This window comes from Hyla sarda, chromosome 12 (assembly GCF_029499605.1).
Source record: "Hyla sarda isolate aHylSar1 chromosome 12, aHylSar1.hap1, whole genome shotgun sequence".
Classification (NCBI taxonomy): domain Eukaryota; kingdom Metazoa; phylum Chordata; class Amphibia; order Anura; family Hylidae; genus Hyla; species Hyla sarda.
The window spans coordinates 24,761,405-24,776,616 of NC_079200.1; the positions used below are offsets into that span (position 1 = coordinate 24,761,405).

General features: G+C 46.8%; 2 protein-coding genes across 3 annotated transcripts in view; one reads left to right on the forward strand and one right to left on the reverse strand.

Moving 5' to 3' along the window:
* LOC130296256 (transcription factor CP2-like protein 1) overlaps window positions 1–15,212 on the forward strand; it is a 247,943-nt gene that overhangs the window by 17,332 nt on the left and 215,399 nt on the right. The gene's annotated exons all lie outside the window — the stretch shown is intronic.
* STAC2 (SH3 and cysteine rich domain 2) overlaps window positions 1–15,212 on the reverse strand; it is an 83,823-nt gene that overhangs the window by 3,656 nt on the left and 64,955 nt on the right. Inside the window, exons 9-10 of one of the 2 annotated variants that reach the window (XM_056547646.1) lie at window positions 10,142–10,193; window positions 3,312–3,449 (exon numbers count right to left, since the gene is read on the reverse strand). In XM_056547646.1, the coding sequence (XP_056403621.1) occupies window positions 3,312–3,449; window positions 10,142–10,193 (190 nt within the window). Of the gene's footprint in view, window positions 1–3,311; window positions 3,450–10,141; window positions 10,194–15,212 lie in introns of those variants that run through there. The other variant, XR_008849170.1, reaches the window with a different exon arrangement.

A 15,212-nucleotide genomic window follows, 5' to 3' on the forward strand; every position in this document is an offset into this window, starting at 1 on the left:
AAAAGACTTTAAAGGGCTATTCCAGTGGAAAACTATATTTTTTTTTTTCAAATCAACTGGCTCCAGAAAGTTAAACAGATTTGTAAATGACTTCTATTGAAAAATCTTCATCCTTTCAGTACTCATGAGCTGCTGAAGTTGAGTTGTTCTTTTCTGTCTAAGTGCTCTCTGATGACACCTGTCTCGAGAACTGTCCAGAGTAGAAGCAAATCCCCATCGCAAACCTCTTCTACTCTGTGCAGTTCCCGAGACAGACAGAGATGTCAGCAGAGAGCACTGTTGCCAGACAGAAAAGAACAACTCAAGTTCAGCAGCTGTTAATTGTTGGAAGGATTAAGATTTTTTAATAGAAGTAATTTACAAATCTGTTTAACTTTCTGCAGCCAGTTCATATATATATATATATATATATATATATATATATATATATATATATATATATATATAAATAAAAGTTTTTTCCTGGAATATCCCTTTAACATTCAAGTAGTTACCCGAAAGGTTAAAATAATACTTTCACTTTACTTTCACCTTTCCCCTTGTCTCAAAAGTATAACTTCCAACATTTGTTAGGGAGGGGGTACCGCATTGCGATCATCGCAGGGGGTCAAAGGCACGCGGGCGTGTTTTTGCTAACATGCGATGATTGTAATGTGGTAACTGCCACCCCCCCCTCTCGAAAAGTATAATTCCAGAAGGACAGGAAGGCTGGGTTCACACCACGTTTTGTTAAATACGGTTCCCGTATACGGCTGGGAGGAGGGGTGGGCGGGGCTTAATCGCGGCGCCCGTACTCAGCTGTATTCGGGAACCGTATTTAATGCATGTCTATGAGCCGACCGGAGTGAACCGCAGCCTCCGGTCGGCTTCGTTTTCGGCCGCATGCTGTTTCCCGACCGCAGGCAAAAACGTGGTCGGCCGCGCTGTTGCCTACGGTCGGGGAGCCGCATACGTCCGAAAACGAAGCCGACCGGAGGCTGCGGTTCACTCCGGTCGGCTCATAGACATGCATTAAATACGGTTCCCGAATACAGCTGAGTGCGGGCGCCGCGATTAAGCCCCGCCCCCCCTCCTCCCAGCCGTATACGGGAACCGTATTTAACAAAACGTGGTGTGAACCCAGCCGAAGACAGAAGCGGAGCCCCACGAGGAAAGAAAAGTATTACTTTTCCTCCACCCAGATAACCGCTTTTGGCTTTATACACAAGGCTCGGATGGTAAATAGTGGCGCACAGAATCCCGTACATCTTTTTACTATCCCTATTTGCCAACTTGTACAAAGCCATAAAACAGGACATTTAAGCCCCTTCCCCAAAGAACTCTTGGCAACACCTACAAAATGACTAATTTTGCGTAGGGTTTGGCAGGACTGTTGGGAAGTACGACTATGTGGCAGCAGGTGGCGCCATACAATGCTCTGTTGGATGCCATATCTACAGCGCTATTCTCACTAGCCTACACAGTATTGGAATGGTACTGGTAATAATGGCCTACTTATCACTGTTCCTATCCAAGGCTCTACGGTTGGTCATGTAATGGACTATACCAGTGTTTTCCAACCAGGGTGCCTCCAGCTGTTGCAAAACTACAACTCCCAGCATGCCTGGACAGCCAACGGCTGTCCAGGCATGCTGGGAGTTGTAGTTTTGCAACAGCTGGAGGCACCCTGGTTGGGAAACACTGGGCTATACTATAGTGTGGACCTCTTTTTGGAGCAAATGAAGACAGCCATAGGCTTTGAGGTAGGAATTCTACTCAGGCCTCTTACCAGAACAGATACCCATTCCATTCCATTGGCCATTCCATTCTGTTTGCTCATAAAAAGACTTTAAAGGGGTATTCCAGTGAAAAACTATTTATTTATTTATTTATTTATTTATTTTCAAATCAACTGGCTCCAGAAAGTTAAGCAGATTTGTAAATTACTTCTATTAAAAAATCTTAATCCTTCCAGTACTTATCAGATGATGAAGTTGAGTTGTTCTTTTCTGTCTGACCACAGTGCTCTCTGCTGACACCTCTCTCTGTCTCAGGTACTGTCCAGAGTAGGAGAAAGTCCCCATAACAAACCTCTCCTTCTCTGGACAGTTCCTGAGGTGTCAGCAGAGAGCACTGTGGTCAGACAGAAAAGAACAACTCACCTTCAGCATCTGATAAGTACTGGAAGGATTTTTTTTTTTTTAATAGAAGTAATTTACAAATCTGTTTAACTTTCTGGAGCCAGTTGATATGAAAAAAAAAAAAAATGTTTTTTACTGGAATACCACTTTATAGGGGTACTCCGGTGGAAAACTTTTATTTATTTATTTATTTATTTATTTATTTATTTATTTATTTAAAATCAACTGGTGCCAGAAAGTTAAACAGATTTGTGAATGACTTCTATTAAAAAATCTTAATCCTTCCAGTACTTATTAACTGCTGAATACTACAGAGGAAATTCTTTTCTTTTTGGAACACAGAGCTCTCTGCTGACATCACGAGCACAGTGCTCTCTGCTGACATCTCTGTCCATTTTAAGAATTGTCCAGAGTAGGAGAAAATCCCTATAGCAAACATATTCTGCTCTGGACAGTTCCTAAAATGGACAGAGGTGTCAGCAGAGAGCACTGTGCTCGTGATTCAGCAGAGAGCACTGTGTTCCAAAAAGAAAATAATTTCCTCTGTAGAATTCAGCAGCTAATAAGTACTGGAAGGATTAAGATTTTATTTATTTATTTATTTTAATTTTTTTTTATAGAAGTGATTTACAAATCTGTCTAACTTTCTGGCACCAGTTGATTTATAAAAAATAAATAAATAAAATAAAAAAAGGTTTCCACCGGAGTACGCCTTTAAGATATGATCTACTTGGGATACAATTCCAACATCCCATATTCATCCATCAATTAAATATATCACAAGATTTATTCTAGACACTATATAGAAAACATAAGGCCTCTTCCACAAAGCCATTATGTTGGTTGTGGCCTGACCGACAGACTCTTATAATCCTCTGACCATAGGTGGTAATTAGAGATGAGCGAACTTACAGTAAATTCGATTCGTCACGAACTTCTCGGCTCGGCAGTTGATGACTTTTCCTGCGTAAATTAGTTCAGCTTTCTGGTGCTCCGGTGGGCTGGAAAAGGTGGATACAGTCGTAGGAGACTCTTTCCTAGGACTGTATCCACCTTTTCCATTCCACCGGAGCACCTGAAGGCTGAACTAATTTACGCAGGATAAGCTATCAACTGCCGAGCCGAGAAGTTCGTGACGAATCGAATTTACTGTAAGTTCGCTCATCTCTAGTGGTAATGCCAAAGACTTACCTGTCCTTCTTTCACACTGAGTTGTCCCTGCTCCTTCACGCCTTGGAATGTCTTTGTGCTTCTCCACACAGTTTCCCCCAGCCTTACCCGCTGCACAAAATTTGCAGGAAAGAAGCCAGTCCGGTCACAACATTTTCCCTGAAAGTAAAGTCCATCATATGATCTCCATTTTAGGCATTAGGTACGCATCAGAACTAGTGTTGCTCACGAATATTCGCAATTCGAATATTCGTTGCGAATTCGCAAATATTACAAATTTCGCGATTAAAATTCGCTATTACGAATATTCGTCTTTTTTCCAAACTGTTTTAAAAACTGAGCACATTGTAAGGATCTCCTTCGACTGACAAATGCAATTCTTGTATCATTAAAGGGGTATTCCAGGCAAAAACTTTTTTTTATATATATATTAACTGGCTCCGGAAAGTTAAACAGATTTGTAAATGACTTCTATTAAAAAATCTTAATTCTTTCAGTATTTTTGAGCTGCTGAAGTTGAGTTGTTCTTTTCTGTCTAAGTGCTCTCTGATGACACGTGTCTCGGGAACTGTCCAGAGTAGAAGAAAATCCCCATAGCAAATCTCTTCTACTCTGTGCAGTTCCAGGGACAAGCAGAGATGTCAGCAGAGAGCACTGTTGTCAGACAGAAAAGAACAACTCAACTTCAGCAGCTGATAATCATTAGAAGGATTAAGATTTTGTAATAGAAGTAATTTACAAGTCTGTTTAAAGGGGTATTCCAGGCAATAACAGAGGCATGAACAGAGATGACAATAAAAAGTACTCTATTTATCCTTAAAGGGGTACTCCCCTGGAAAAAAATGTTTTAATTAACTGGTGCCAGAAAGTTAAAAGGGTACTCCCGTGGAAAACTTTTTTTTATATATATAAACTGGCTCCGGAAAGTTAAACAGATTTGTAAATTACTTCTATTAAAAAATCTTAATCCTTCCAATAGTTATTAGCTTCTGAAGTTTTCTGTCTAACTGCTCAATGATGATATCACGTCACGGGAGCTGTGCATGATGGGAGAATATCCCCATAGGAGCTGCACAGCTCCCGGGACGTGAGTCATCAGAAAGCAGTTAGACAGAAAACAACAACTCAACTTCAGAAGCTAATAACTATTGGAAGGATTAAGATTTTTTAATAGAAGTAATTTACAAATCTGTTTAACTTTCTGGAGCCAGTTGATATATAAAAAAAAGTTTTTGCCTGGAATACCCCTTTAACCCTTTTAAGGACCAGGCCATTTTACACCTTAGGACCCGGCCATTTTTTGCACATCTGACCACTGTCACTTTAAACATTAATAACTCTGGAATGCTTTTATCTATCATTCTGATTCCGAGATTGGTTTTTCGTGACATATTCTACTTTAACATAGTGGTAAAAAAATTTAGTAACTTGCATCCTTTCTTGGTGAAAAATGTGAAAATTTTATGAAAAATTTGAAAATGTTGCATTTTTCTAACTTTGAAGCTCTCTGCTTGTAAGGAAAATGGATATTCAAAATATTTAAAAAATTTTTTCACATATACAATATGTCTACTTTATGTTTGCATCATAAAAGTGACGTGTTTTTACTTTTGGAAGATACCAGAGGGCTTCAAAGTTCAGCAGCAATTTTCCAATTTTTCACAAAATTTCCAAACTCACTATTTTTCAGGGACCAGTTCAGGTTTGAAGTGGATTTGAAGGGTCTTCATCTTAGAAATACCCCACAAATGACACCATTATAAAAACTGCACCCCCCAAAGTATACAAATATTCGTTCAGCCTTTTAACCCTTTAGGTATTTCACAGGAATAGCAGGAAAGTGAAGGAGAAAATTCACAATCTTCATTTTTTACACTCGCATGTTCTTGTAGACCCAATTTTTGAATTTTTACGAGGAGTAAAAGGAGAAAATGTATAATTATCTTTGTAGCCCAATTTCTCTTGAGTAAGCACATACCTCATATGTCTATGTAAAGTGTTCGGCGGGCGCAGTAGAGGGCTCAGAACCGAAGGAGTGACAAGGGGATTTTGGAGAGTACGTTTTTCTGAAATGGTTTTTGGGGGGGCATGTTGCATTTAGGAAGCCCCTATGGTGCCAGAACAGCAAAAAAAAAACACATGCCATACCATTTTGGAAACAAGACCCCTTGAGGAACGTAACAAGGAATTAAGTGAGCCTTAATACCCCACTTTTGCATATGTAAAAAAATAAAATAAAATTTCACTAAAATGTGTGTTTCCCCCCAAATTTCAAATTTTTGCTCGGGTTAATAGCAGAAAATACCCCCCAAAATTTGTAACCCCATCTCTTCTGAGTATGGAGGTACCCCATAAGTTGACCTGAAGTGCACTACGGGCGAACTACAATGCTCAGAAGAGAAGGAGTCATATTTGGCTTTTTGAGGGCAAATTTTGCTCGGGGGCATGTCCCATTTAGGAAGCCCCTATGGTGCCAGGACAGCAAAAAATACCCACATGGCATACCATTTTGGAAACTAGACCCCTTGAGGAACGTAACAAGGAATAAAGTGAGCCTTAATACTCCACAGGGGTTTCATGACTTTTGCATACGTAAAAAAAAAAAAAATCATTAAAATGGGTGTTTCCCCCCAAATTTCACATTTTTGCAAGGGTTAATAGCAAAAAAATACACCCCAAAATTTGAAACCCCATCTCTTCTGAGTATGGAGGTACCCCATAAGTTGAACTGAAGTGCACTACGAGCAAACTACAATGCTCAGAAGAGAAGGAGTCATATTTGGCTTTTTGAGAGCAAATTTTGCTCGGGGGCATGCCGCATTTAGGAAGCCCCTATGGTGCCAGGACGGCAAAATAACCCCAACATGGCATACCATTTTGGAAACTAGACCCCTTGAGGAATGTAACAAGGGGTACAGTGAGCATTTACCCCCACTGGTGTCTGTCAGATCTTTGGAACAGTGGTCTGTACAACATTTTTAATTTGCACAGCCCACTGTTCCAAAGATCTGTCAGACACCTGTGGGGTGTAAATTCTCACTGCACCCCTCATTACATTCCGTGAGGGGTGTAGTTTCCGAAATGGGGTCACATGTGGGTTTTTTTTTTTTTGCGTTTGTGAAAACCGCTGTAACAATCAGCCACCCCTGTGCAAATCACCTCAAATGTACATGGTGCACTCTCCCTTCTGGGCCTTGTTGTGCACCCCCAGAGCACTTTGCGCCCACTTATGGGGTATCTCCGTAGTCGGGAGAAATTGCATTACAAATTTTGGGGGTCTTTTTTCCCTTTTACCTCTTGTCAAAATGAAAAGTATAGGGCAACACCAGCATGTTAGTGTAAAAAATTAATTTTTTAACACTAACATGCTGGTGTAGACCCCAACTTCACATTTTCATAAGGGGTGAAAGGAGAAAAAGCCCCCCAAAATTTGTTAGGCAATTTCTCCCGAGTACTTTGATACCCCATATATGACCCTAAACTGTTGCCTTGAAATACGACAGGGCTCCAAAGTGAGAGCGCCATGCGCATTTGAGGCCTAAATTAGGGATTTGCATAGGGGTGGACATAGGGGTATTCTACGCCAGTGATTCCCAAACAGGGTGCCTCCAGCTGTTGCAAAACTCCCAGCATGCTTGGACAGTCAACGGCTGTCCAGCAATACTGGGAGTTGTTGTTTTGCAACAGCTGGAGGCTCCATTTTGGAAACAGTGGCGTACCAGACGTTTTTCATTTTTATTGGGGAGGGGGGCTGTGTAGGGGTATGTGTATATGAAGTGCTTTTTATTTTATTTTGTGTTAGTGTAGTGTAGTGTTTTTAGGGTACAGTCACACGGGCTGGGGTTACAGCGAGTTTCCCGCTGCGAGTTTGAGCTGCCACGCAAAATTTGCTGCATCGCAAACTTGCAGCCTGATACTCACTGTAAGCCCCCTGCCCATGTGAATGTACCCTGTACATTCACAGGGGGGGGACCTCCAGCTGTTGCAAAACTACAACTCCCAGCATGCACAGTCTATCAGTGCATGCTGGTAGTTATAGTTTTGCAACAGCTGGAGGCACACGGGTTGGGAAACACTGAGTTAGGAAACAGACAATGTTTCCCAACCAGTGTGCCTCCAGCTGTTGCAAAACCACAACTCCCAAACATTCTCAGGCATGCTGGGAGTAGTAGTTCGGCAACATCTTTAGAGCCAGATGTTGCCAAACTACAACTCCCAGCATGCTTGGAGTTGTAGTTTTGCAACATCTGGAGGACTACAGTTTGCAGACCACTAATACAGTGGTTCCCAATCTGTGCCCTTCCAGATGTTGCAAAACTACAACTCCCAGTATGCCAAAACTGTCCAGGCATGCTGGGAGTTGTAGTTCTGCAACATCTGAAGGGCCAGATGTTACAGAACTACAACTCCCAGCATGCCTGGACAGTAAGGGCATGCTGAGAATGTGTAGTTTTGCAACATCTGGAAGGGCACAGTGGTCTCCAAACTGTGGACCTCCAGAAGTTGCAAAACTGCAACTCCCAGCATGCCCAGACGCAAAGGGCTGTCTGGGCATGCTGGGAGTTGTAGTTTACAGGGTCCCATTACAGCAATGCATGTCGCTTTACGACGACGTGCATTGCTGTAAAGGGCCCGACCGCGGCTGAAGATCCACTCACCTGTCGCCGCCGCCGCCGTCTCCGTGATCTGGGTCTTCAGGGACGAGGTAAGTATCGGGGCCGGTCCCCAGCACTCCCCCGTTCCCCGCCGCGTCCTCCGGTCTTCCTCCCGTCCTCTCCGGACTTTCAGGGGCCGGGCAGGACGGGAGGAAGTAACCGCCCCCCCCGCCTTGCGATTGGTCGGTTTACTAACCGAAGAATCGCAGGGGATCGGAGGAGGTGGCCGGCTTGCCACCTCGCTCCTATTCTTTAGCATTGTCCTGGCTGTCTGTGACAGCCGGGATCATGCGAAATTACCGGGCGGTCGGGTCCCAGAGACCCGATCAGCCCGGTATCGCCGCAGATCGCAAGGGCCCCCCTCGGCGTTTGCCCTGGATACCTGCTGAAGGATTTCAGCAGGCATCCGGTTCCAATCTCTGCCCGGCGAGCGGCAGAGACCGGAAAACGCCAGGGCGTATGGATACGCCCTGGGTCCTTAAGGCCCAGGGTGTGAGGGCGTATCCATACGCCCTGGGTCCTTAAGAGGTTAAACACCCAGGGATGGGACTGTGAGGCGAAAGGTTCATGCATGCGAATATTCGCATTAGCTAAGCTCTGACAACTGTGCTTGCAGAACTCTCATTGGCTCACAGGCATAAGCAGGGCGGAATTTCCATGAATATTCGCATTGCAGAGCACTGACCGTTTATGCAGAGTTCTTTATTCCATGTCACAGGAGCTTGACGTGCGGGGGAGCGGGGTGGCAGGGAGACCTTCAGGTGACGGGCCGTATCGCGCGCGAGCGCTTCTTCAGACACTAGCAATGTCCCTTGCATGATGTTATAGCGCGCATGCGCAGACGAGCGAAATTTCGCTATTAATTTCGCATTCGCAATAGCAAAATTTAGCAATTCAAAAAAACGTCACGAATATAACGAATATTCGAATTTCACGAATATGGGACAAATATTCGTCCTCATATTCACGAAATATCGCAATTTCGAATATGGCAAATTCCGCTCATCACTAATCACAACCCATAGAAACTGTATGGGGGGGGGATTTCTTAGGATCGATGTTTCATACATCGGTCTTCATGTAAAGATTTGCTGATGTAAGATGCAGGCCTCTTTAAAGGGGTACTCCGGTGAAAACCTTTTTTTTTTTCTTTTAAATGGTTACTCCGCTCCCTAGCGTCCGGAACTCAATGTTCCGAACGCTGGGTGCGAGCTTCCGTGTTCACGCCCACCCCCTCGTGACGTCACGCCCCGCTCTGCCCCGTGACATCACGTCCTACACCCACAGAACACAGAGAACACAGAGCTCTCTGCTGACATCACAAGCACAGTGCTCTCTGCTGACATCTCTGTCCATTTTAGGAACTGTCCAGAGCAGCAAATGTTTGCTACGGGGATTTTCTCCTACTCTGGACAGTTCTTAAAATGGACAGAGATGTCAGCAGAGAGCTCTGTGGTCATGATGTCAGCAGAGAGCACTGTGGTCGTGATGTCAGCAGAGAGCTCCGTGTTCCAAAAAGAAAAGAATTTCCTCTGTAGTATTCAGCAGCTAATAAGTACTGGAAGGATTAAGATTTTTTAATGGAAGTAATTTACAAATCTGCTTAACTTTCTGGTACCAGTTGATTTAAAAAAAAAAAGTTTTCCACGGGAGTACCCCTTTAACTTTCTGGCACCAGTTAATTAAAAAAATTTTTTCCAGGGGAGTACCCCTTTAAGGATAAATAGAGTACTTTTTATTGTCATCTCTGTTCATGCCTATTATTCTATTTCCCCATATTCCTCTTTTGCATGTCTGGGTGATCTCCCCGTGTTTATCACAGTGTGGCCTCCATCGTCTGCCCATACACAGAGGAGGGCTCGGATACTCTGACAATAACTTATGTAGAATGAGGCTGACGGTGCGGAGGATTGGTGGGTGGAGGGGTCACTCATGAATAATACTTGCACATGGGTAGGGATTATGTAGATAACATCATCTCTCCTCCATCCACCATTGCCCGATTTCTATAATTTCCATCCAGTCCCTTCGCTTCACACCTTCCTATCACTTCTTCCTCATACAGTACACCTTCAGATGACACCAACAATGCTGAGACAATAGAAGACATTGCGTTCTCCACTCCATTTTCACTTGTTTACCACATATCTCGTTCTTCGCTCTACCTGCTGAGACCATAAAATCTAGATTTCTCACCTTCCACCAATCCTCGTTTGAGTCATCCATCACCATAACTCTGTCACCGGGCCTGTGGGGAAGGGGGAGAGAACAACAGAAGATTTAAAAGATGGAGGGGAGGGGGGGAGGTAGTGAAAGATAGGAGGAGAAGAAGAAGATAGGGAGGAAGAGGTAAGGGGGATATGTTGTGAAGGCCAAAACTATAAGAAACATGAGATTGGGAGAACGTATGGATGCATATATGCTTGGTTCCATGTAATGTTTTGTGCACTATTACACAGTAATGAAGAGGTTAATAACGGTTAATAGTATGAGGAGGGGGACGGACAAAAGTCTATCTATCCATCTCCTAGTTATCTGTTATATATCTATCATCGTCATCTCTCTATCTCATAACTATCTATCTACACAAACAGGAGAATACAGCAGCACACTGCTAGCACAAAGATACAGATAAAACATGGAATGCTATATTGCTACAATGAAAAATGAAAAATTGAGGTGCTTCGCGGTGGGTAGTTTGGACAATCCCACCGCGATAAGATGACCTCATTGGGACAACCCTACACTGTGAATGTGCCTCTGTGCAATCAGTTGTCAGGATCTGGACTGGTATGCGGAGAGGACACGGGTGGTGGATCCTCTGTGTCAGTGAGGAGATGGCGTGGGCCGTACCAGGGGAACGGAATCTAAGGGGTTACTGGTTTTCACCAGAGCCCGCCGCAAAGCGGGATGGACTTGCAGCGGCAGGTAACCCCCAGGTCGTTCCACCCGATAGTGACTCAACCTCACTGACAGCTGAGACAGGCGTGGTACACAAGGACAAGGCAAGAGCAAGGTCGGACGTAGCAGAAGGTCTGGGCAGGCAGCAATGGTTCGTAGTCAGGGGCAACGGCAAGGGTCTGGATACACAGGCAATGGAACACACAGAAACGCTTTCTCAGGGCACAAGGCAACAAGATCCGGCAAGGACAGGAAGGGGAAGTGGGTTTAAATAGTGTAGGGAGTGCTTGGAACTAATTGGGCCAGGCACCAATTAATGGTGCACTGGCCCTTTAAATCTGAGAGACCTGGCGCGCGCGCGCCCTAGAGAGCGGGGCCGCGCGCGCCTGGACTGAGCAGAAGGACGGGACCGGTGAGTGATACGGGATGCGATCCGCGGGCGGGCATGTCCCGCCACGGGGATCGCATCCCCGCCGAGGGACACAGAGCAGCGCTCCGGGTCAGCAAGCCTGACCGGGGCGCTGCAGGCATGAGAGTAACGCCGCGAGCGCTCCGGAGGGGAAGCGGGGCCCGGAGCGCTCGGCGTTACACCAGTTATCAGGCTTGTAAGATCTGAAACCTCCAGAACCTTATAAAATGGGTGGGGTGCAAGAACCAACATGGAGGTAGCCACTCCCCCATATGTATAAGGCTAAGTTTCCACTTGTTTTTTTTTCTGGCAGTTTTTGGAAAACTGCCACTGCAGTTTTTGAGCCAAAGTCAGAAGTGGATCCATAAGGGAGGAGATGTGTAAGTCCTTCCTTTATATGTCCTATTCCTTAAGAATCCACTTCTGGCTTTGGCTAAAAAACTGCAGTGGCAGATATCCAAAAACTGCCAGAAAAAAACAAGTGGAAGCTTAGCCTAACACAAAAAAGGATAATTTGGCCAGCACATACTGATACCAAACTATTGCATGGACCCGGCATAAAGGTGCACGCTGCTAGGCTAAATATACACAAACAGGAGAATACAGCAGCATACTGCTAGCACAAAGATATAGATAAAACATGGAATGCTATATTGCTACAATGAAAAATGAAAAATTTAGGTGCTTCGCTCACCATTTGGCCAAATAGTTGGGACCATCCCACCACGATAAGGTGACCTCATTGGGACGGACCCTACACTGTGAATGTGCCACATTCATGAGATGGGTGGGGAGCAGGAACCAACATGGAGGTAGCCACTCCCCCATATGTATAACCCAAAAAAGGATAAGTTGGCCAGCACATAGATCGAAGCACCTACATTTTTCATTTTTCATTGTAGCAATATAGCATTCCATGTTTTATCTGTATCTTTTTGCTAGCAGTGTGCTGCTGTATTCTCCTGTTTGTGTATATTTAGCCTAGCAGCGTGCAACTGTATGCCGGGTCCATGCAATAGTTTGGTATCAGTATGTGCTGGCCAACTTATCCTTTTTTGTGTTTATTTATCTATCTGTGGTGAGGGGGTGATGAGGGCAGATGGAATTACCCTAGGGGAAGATGGCTTAACCCCTTGTGTTCGTGACGCCAGGGCATGGTTTTACCTCTACACCACCCGAAGGTATACCGCTGGATCCTGGACTAGGCACGGGGGCAAATAATGACTCCGATGCCAAGTTACGGAACAATGGCAGCTTTACTGAGTCAGACAGGTGCAACAGTCTATACAGCTTGGCTAGGCCCAAGGAGGTGACCAGTGACTTCAGAGACCACAGGGCTTGCTGGGACTTATAGTGGACTTGGACAATTTGATGCAGAGCCACTGTCACGATGCCGGCTGGCAGGAGGTGGATCCTCTGTTCCAGAGAGGGATTGGCGTGGACCGTGCTAGTGGACCGGTTCTAAGTCACTACTGGTATTCACCAGAGCCCGCCGCAAAGCGGGATGGTCTTGCTGCGGCGGTAGTGACCAGGTCGTATCCACTAGCAACGGCTCAACCTCTCTGACTGCTGAAGATAGGCGCGGTACAAGGGAGTAGACAGAAGCAAGGTCGGATGTAGCAGAAGGTCGGGGCAGGCAGCAAGGATCGTAGTCAGGGGCAACGGCAGGAGGTCTGGAACACAGGCTAGGAACACACAAGGGAACGCTTTCACTAGGCACAAGGGCAACAAGATCCGGCCAGGGAGTGCAGGGGAAGTGAGGTAAATATATGGAGTGCACAGGTGAACACACTAATTAGAACCACTGCGCCAATCAGCGGCACAGTGGCCCTTTAAATCGCAGAGACCCGGCGCGCGCGCGCCCTAGGGAGCGGGGCCGCGCGCGCCGGGACAGGACCGACGGAGAGCGAGTCAGGTACGGGAGCCGGGGTGCGCATCGCGAGCGGGCGCCACCCGCATTGCGAATCGCATCCCGGCTGGAGGCGGTACCGCAGCGCACCCGGTCAGTGGATCTGACCGGGGCGCTGTAGTAGCGAGGATGAGGCGAGCGCTCCGGGGAGGAACGGGGACCCGGAGCGCTCGGCGTAACAGTACCCCCCCCCTTGGGTCTCCCCCTCTTCTTGGGGCCAAAGAACCTGAGGACCAAAAACTCAATTTTTTCGTGATGAGGTCCGATGCACATTAGGAGGGGCTCCGTGCGGAAGCGTATGGTACAGTCCAATCTTTCATTGTTAACACAATTGATGTAGAGGGGTCTGGCGAGACTGGTCACAGGGATGTTGAACCTGTTGATAAGAGAGGCCAAAATAAAATTTCCTGCAGATCCGGAATCCAAGAAGGCCATAGTAGAGAAGGAGAAGGTAGAGGCAGATATCCGCACAGGCACAGTAAGGCGTGGAGAAGCAGAGTTGACATCAAGAACTGTGTCACCTTTGTGCGGAGTCAGCGTACGTCTTTCCAGGCGGGGAGGACGGATAGGACAATCCTTCAGGAAGTGTTCGGTACCGGCATAGTACAGGCAAAGATTCTCCATGCGGCGTCGTGTCCTCTCTTGAGGTGTCAAGCGAGACCGGTCAACTTGCATAGCCTCCACGGCGGGAGGCACAGGAACGGATTGCAGAGGACCAGAGGAGAGAGGAGCCGGGGAGAAAGAACGCCTCGTGCGAACAAAGTCCATATCCTGGCGGAGCTCCAGACGCCATTCGGAAAAACGCATGTCAATGCGAGTGGCAAGATGAATGAGTTCATGTAGGTTAGCAGGAGTTTCTCGTGCGGCCAGAACATCTTTAATGTTGCTGGATAGGCCTTTTTTAAAGGTCGCGCAGAGGGCCTCATTATTCCAGGATAATTCGGAAGCAAGAGTACGGAATTGAATGGCGTACTCGCCAACGGAAGAAATACCCTGGGCCAGGTTCAGCAGGGCAGTCTCGGCAGAAGAAGCTCGGGCAGGCTCCTCGAAGACACCACGGACCTCAGCGAAGAAGGACTGGACTGTGGCTGTGGCAGGATCATTGCGGTCCCAGAGCGGTGTGGCCCAAGACAAGGCCTTTCCAGAAAGGAGACCACGGCAGAGTCTAGAGTCCCCATCAAATTTGTCCGGCAGGGACAAGCAGGGGTTAGGAGCGGACGGACGCTGCGGAGGAGTTGCAGGAGCCGGCGGAGGAGATGGTTGTTGCAGTTGCAGCTGCTGTGTCTGTGACTGCAGTTGCTGTATCTGCGGCAGCAGCTGCTGTATCTGTGACTGCAGTTGCTGTGTCACGGTGGTCAAGTATGCCAGCTGGTGATTTCGTTGGGTGATCATTAGGGACTGCTGGGCAATCACCGTGGAAATGTCGGCAAGACTTGACAGCGGCACCTCAGCGGAATCCACGGCCGGATCTACTGTCACGATGCCGGCTGGCAGGAGGTGGATCCTCTGTGCCAGAGAGGGATTGGCGTGGACCGTGCTAGTGGACCGGTTCTAAGTCACTACTGGTATTCACCAGAGCCCGCCGCAAAGCGGGATGGTCTTGCTGCGGCGGTAGTGACCAGGTCGTATCCACTAGCAACGGCTCAACCTCTCTGACTGCTGAAGATAGGCGCGGTACAAGGGAGTAGACAGAAGCAAGGTCGGACGTAGCAGAAGGTCGGGGCAGGCAGCAAGGATCGTAGTCAGGGGCAACGGCAGGAGGTCTGGAACACAGGCTAGGAACACACAAGGGAACGCTTTCACTAGGCACAAGGGCAACAAGATCCGGCCAGGGAGTGCAGGGGAAGTGAGGTAAATATATGGAGTGCACAGGTGAACACACTAATTAGAACCACTGCGCCAATCAGCGGCGCAGTGGCCCTTTAAATCGCAGAGACCCGGCGCGCGCGCGCCCTAGGGAGCGGGGCCGCGCGCGCCGGGACAGGACCGACGGAGAGCGAGTCAGGTACGGGAGCCGGGGTGCGCATCGCGAGCGGGCGCCACCCGCA